Source organism: Triplophysa dalaica, chromosome 13 (assembly GCF_015846415.1).
Source record: "Triplophysa dalaica isolate WHDGS20190420 chromosome 13, ASM1584641v1, whole genome shotgun sequence".
NCBI classification, from domain to species: domain Eukaryota; kingdom Metazoa; phylum Chordata; class Actinopteri; order Cypriniformes; family Nemacheilidae; genus Triplophysa; species Triplophysa dalaica.
The window spans coordinates 22,823,579-22,829,311 of record NC_079554.1 but is presented as its reverse complement, the minus strand read 5'-3'; the positions used below and the strand labels follow the sequence as shown (position 1 = coordinate 22,829,311).

Here is a 5,733-nt window from a genome sequence, read left to right as displayed (position 1 = left end):
AATATTATTAACTGAAAAAGATACCAAAGTAATATAAAAACGTATTAAAATGGGTTAAAGAAACACATAACAAAATTGCAACTACACAATAAACATAGTACACAATATATATATAAGCTAATTTAAAGTATTAATAAAACTGCAAAAAAGTAGAAAACAGTTTTCATAGTTAAATAGTTATTTACATGTTTTTTTTCCAATATAGAAAGATTTTTAAACAGTACTTACATTGACGTCAACAGAAATGAGCGTGTTTAATATCTCGCGGGTTCGAGGAAACATGTCTTTTATCAAATGTCATAATCTGGTTCATACTTCTGCGTGTATCCGAACTCAACATCATAAATACACAGCATAAAAAACACTGAAAACGTGAATGTTGTGCGTCATCATAATCAAAAAACAATCTGTATCGCTTTGTTTTCAAGCCCATTGGGGTGATCGTTTTTTCCACTTCGCTTTTTTCTCCGCGATTCCTTTTGTCCCCGCGGAGACTCCGTCTCATCTGACTGAATGACAGCAATGACAGTCACGTGATGGCGTTTACACGTGTGACGACTGTTTGTATCTAACTCTTCGCATTTATTTTCATATATATATATGGACGCGTATGCTGAGCGTGAGGTTAGTATCTTATTTTCCCTCATTCTGTAATGAATATAAAGGAGTCACCGTTTATTTACATCAACATCTCCCTCATCTGAACATTAATGATGATTATTTATCTGCAGTAGTGTTATTTGATGCGGAACTTTAACTTACTCATAATTTTAAAAATGAGCGATGTGCAGCTTTACTTTGCTTCGAACATTTAATTTGCTTTTACTACAGTAAACACCGTTAAAGTCTGATAGTAAAAGTATAGAAATGGTGACGTGATTGCAGCACTGTTACTGTAATAAAAGTCCTCTTCATCTTCACATGAGAGTGTTACAGTGTGCTCATGTCTGATATTAAAGTGAAGGGCCTTAAATATCTTCTGTAGAGTCTGAAGGACACTAAATAATAACAATAAACACTATAAATATACCATTGTGTTCATATTTGAACTGGTTTTTAATGGTGCGTGTTGTTTACATGAGCATCTTGTGTTTTGTTTTAGTTGTGTAATCGTTTTTAAAGCTTGAGTTTAACATCAAACAAAATATATTTTATCAACAGTTTCACAAAAGAGACAAAACGGGGATCTTCAACCAAATCTCATAAAATATACTCTTTCATCACTAATGTTACACACCATCAGTGTTGGGTAAATTACTCTGAAAAAGTAATCCGTTACTAATTACATATTCAATAGTGTCATTAGATTACTGAACAAATGATTCTCTCCAGAAAGTATTTAATGACTCATTACTCATGACTTTCTATATCATACATCAACCTTGATCAGTTCAGTGATTCAAAGATAGACATGAAACAACTTATTTAATTCATTCAAGTAAATCATAAATAACTTCATACAATATTCTTATTAATTTACCAAAGTATACAAATGTGAGAATTGTAGATTAAAGTACAGATTTTAAAGTTAGACTTTTAATTTTGAGGTCAATTCCACTATTGCACACACACATATATTACAGACAGTATTTAGTTTAATGACATCATAAGTAACTGTAATTAAATTACAGAGGGAAAAAATCCTTACTTTACTTTTTCAAGGGAAAAGTAATTAAATTACAGTAAAGAATTACTTAGTGACTTGTGACACCCCACAGTGAACACCATAATCTGAAGAAAGGAAACGTAAACTGATGAACATCCTTCAGCAATCTCCATGACGACTGCGATGGGATGAATTTATTAACATCATCGGGATGCTGTAGAAAGAATGAATCAATCGCTGCACGTTTCAGAGACATGATTCTGGCAGCCTTGTCAATGAATATAAAACATGTTTTGTGTTTGTAGGTACTTGAGTCCAGAATGCAGAATAGCATCGGGTCATCTCATGGTGATATGAATACTTGAATGATGTCATGATGTTTGGTGTTGTTTCAGGGTCGTCTGAAGGTTTTGAAGGACTGAAGCATCATTATGCCTCTGACAGCGGCTGTGATCAGCGGTGTTCAGAACCTCGTGCTCTATGAGACCAGAGCTGTAAGTCTCAACATTTCATCTCTTCCCACATGAAGTATAAAGTCATGGCATTGTTCAGTAGTGCGGATGAGTAAGCTGTCAGTAGATCAGCACAGATCAGTCGTTCAGATACATTCTGATATGTGACCCTGGACAAGAAAAACCAGTCTTAAGGGTACATGTTTCGAAATTGAGATTTATACATCATCTGAAATCTGAATAAATAAGCTTTCCATTGATGTATGGTTTGTTAGGATCGGACAATATTTGGCCGTGAGACTACTATTTAAAAAATCTGGAATCTGAGTGTGCAAAAAAAAACCTAAATATTGAGAATATCCATCAATGTTGTTTAAATCAAGTCCTTCCCATTGCATATTACTCACAAAAATAAAAAGTCATACATTACGGTAGGAAACTTTAAAAATATTTCCATGGAATATGATCTTTACTTGATATCCTTGTGATTTTTGGCATAAAAGAAAAATTGATCATTTTGATCCATACAATGTATTTTTGTCTTTTACTAAAAATGTTCCCGTGCTACTTAAGACTGGTTTTGTGGTCCAGTGTCACATATTTTTGTAAATAACAGTATTGCTGTAACTAAGACTGTGTCTTAACACATGGGCTTTCAAACTTTATGATGCCAAGGACCCCAAATATGATGAATGTTTTGTGAGGGACCCCTTTTCTAAAAATTTGTCCAAGGAGACGTTTTTAAAATGTATTCGATAAATAGTAAAAAGGATGTTATAAACACAACACATTGTTTCTAAACCTAAATGGTCGGCAACAATTTCACTTTGAGTCCCAAAAAAGAAACTATAATGAGAAAAACTCACCAGAAAGATTTAAATATAAACAGTTCTGAAAACTATCCATAGCAAAAAAAGCAGTTAAACACTGAGGACTTTTATCATTTTTCTGGAGGACCCCTTGCAACCTTCTGGGGGTCCCCGGATCCCAGTTTGAAAACCCTTGTCTAAACGACTAGTCTCACTCACTATCAGTTAGTTAGAACTAACAAGTCTTACTTTTAAGATTTTAATTACACCAATCTAGCTTTTTATGTGACTGACTTATGAAGTTATGACCAGTCTTGAAGAAGACTAATTTGTAAGAATATTCTAAGCAATTTCTGCGACCGGCCAATGGATGCTGATTGGTCAATAATGTATAATAGCCATATAGAGCCTTTCTTTTAAAAACAACTTTAATCAAAAAACATTACATTTTATTTTGAAAGTGTAATATGTGGTTATGAAAATGATGCTTGTGTTTTATGTACTTGATGGTGTTTTATAAAAGCAAAAAGGCACTTAAGGTGATGTTATATAGGATGGGAACACATTAGCTGAGACATGAACACATATAAGGTCCAGTAAAATGTCACACATGAATGTTAATGTCCTGTCTGTGTCTGTAGATGGCGATGTTCAGCTTCTGTTGAACTTCACTCTTGGATGTGCTCTGTGTATCTGAACATGAATGTATTTACACTGTAATAGTTTGTGTTGTTATGAGCAGTGTGAGTGTGTTTTAAAGAGATCTGTCATCACTTATTCACTCTCATGTCATGGCAAACCTTTCTTCTCAGAACAAAACTGAAGAATGTCGATCATCAAACAACACTGAACTCCATTGACTTCCATTGTGTGAACACAAAACCACTGAGTCATTTCTCAAAATATCTTCTTTCGTGTTCTACCAAAGAAAGACTCACACACAGATTTACAAACACATGAGCGAGAATAAGTGATGACAGATGTTTTGTTTTTGGAGGATGCACATTTCTGATGATGAAATCATGTTTGTGTTTTGTTTGATCATTTTGCAGTTCACTTGTGGGAATTTTGAAAATTCATGTTTAATACGCCACCAAATTGTTACAAAACCGTTGCTAAGATGTTCAGATCGGTTGCTAGGCAGCTGCTTGATTGTTCTGGGTGGTTACTAAGGTGCTGGCAGGTGGTTGCTAGGATGTGGTTGCTAGGGCATTCCAAATATTTCTTTAGGCCACGTTTGTTCTGCTGAAATGTAGATTGTAAAAGAGACAGACAGTTCAGTCCTCAGACATACAGAACGTGTGAAGAGCGTAATAACAGCGTGTGTCATGAAATCTGTCCTAATAAACCTCTCTGTTCATCTGTCATGATGTCACTGTATCAGAAATCTTACAGGATTTATTTTCCTCATCACAGTTTGTCATTCATTGTGTGATTGTGACGTGAGTGTGTTTCAGTGACATTCACACATTGGTGTTTATGTCAGCGGCAGCAGAAGATCAGTTTGATTTGAATGTTTCCAACTTATTACGATGAATGATTTTCTAAACAAATGTTTGTTTGATTTTCTCAGAGGTATTTTCTGGTGGGCAGTAATAACGCACAAACCAAACATCGTGTCCTGAAGATCGACCGCACTGAACCACGAGATCTGGTGATTATTGATGATAAGGTGAGCTGAACTCATTGTTATGTGACAGCGGTCGTTGTAGATGTGATCACAGTCATGAGTGTGTGTTTGTCTGTGTGTGTGTGTAACAGCATGTTTACAGTCAGAATGAAGTACGTGAGCTGTTGGGCCGCTTGGATTTGGGCAACCGTACTAAGATGGGTCAGAAGGGCTCCTCCGGCCTATCCAGAGCCGTGTCGGCCTACGGCATTGTGGGTAAGACATTCTCCAGACTTGATTGTTTTGTGAGTGGTGCATTCATGTAGTTAAAGAGTGCTATAATGGTGAGATTTTGAGATGGACGCTGCAGACACGTGTGTCTAGTAAAGACCTGGAAAACACTTCAGACGTGTGCGGAGGATCCTGCTGTTTACCCATTCGCCCACGGCCAGCTTGTCACTATAGAAACGTGTGATCAGAAAGAAAGGTTTGCCCACTCTCAAAAACCTCAAAAATCTGATTTGTACACACCTCGTCCGTGTAATTAGTATTGTGTATAAATGTGTGAAGGGTTCGATTTGATTGTGAGTAGTTTTTTGTGAACAACTTGAGCTTGAATAAACTGGACATTATGTTCAAGTGTTTCATGCGGACCCGACTGAACTGCTGTCAGATCAACAAAAGCGTTCCTGATTGATTCTATTTGATTCTTTTTTAGTCCATGCAGAATAAAAAGAGTTTTTATGGAAAAAGTGTTGTGTGTTTAAAAGACCAGATCATGACCCAATTCCCTGACATACATTGTAGTTTTAGGGTCAGGTTAGACATGGAAATGACATCTGATGCAACCTCCACACCACATTCATGACTTGTGTTTCTGTGTCATACGTTTGTTTTTAATAGATGTTTGTCTGACCCGCGGGCATCACGGCAGAAAGTCATGACATGTTATTATGATGACAGCCTCATATCCCCTCATTAAACCTTTCACATGCTGTTAAATGTTCTGTGGATGTTGTTTGAAGAGAAGAGCAATAATGCATTCAGTCGTCAACACAATAGAGCCCAGAAAACACTGACGCGACCAACAGATGTGTGTTTGTGTGAATATTAACTGGACGATGCTTCAGAATGATGATGGAGATGTGTTTGAATATGAATGTGTGATGAAGAGACTGAGACATCAGATGTGTGTTTGTGATTCAACAGCCTTTCAGATTGAAACACACTCAACATAATCAAATTTTTGTCTTTCAG

At 36.1% G+C, this 5,733-nt stretch overlaps 1 protein-coding gene across 1 annotated transcript in view; it reads left to right on the top strand.

Annotated features, from left to right (window-relative positions):
- The first annotated feature begins 517 nt into the window (after window positions 1-517).
- The window catches only part of fig4a (FIG4 phosphoinositide 5-phosphatase a), a 33,377-nt gene continuing 28,161 nt past the window's right edge, over window positions 518-5,733 (top strand). Inside the window, exons 1-4 of the mRNA XM_056764509.1 lie at window positions 518-624; window positions 2,002-2,100; window positions 4,441-4,539; window positions 4,629-4,752. Of these exons, the coding sequence (XP_056620487.1) occupies window positions 2,038-2,100; window positions 4,441-4,539; window positions 4,629-4,752 (286 nt within the window). The 5' untranslated portion in view covers window positions 518-624; window positions 2,002-2,037. The remainder of the gene's footprint in view (window positions 625-2,001; window positions 2,101-4,440; window positions 4,540-4,628; window positions 4,753-5,733) is intronic.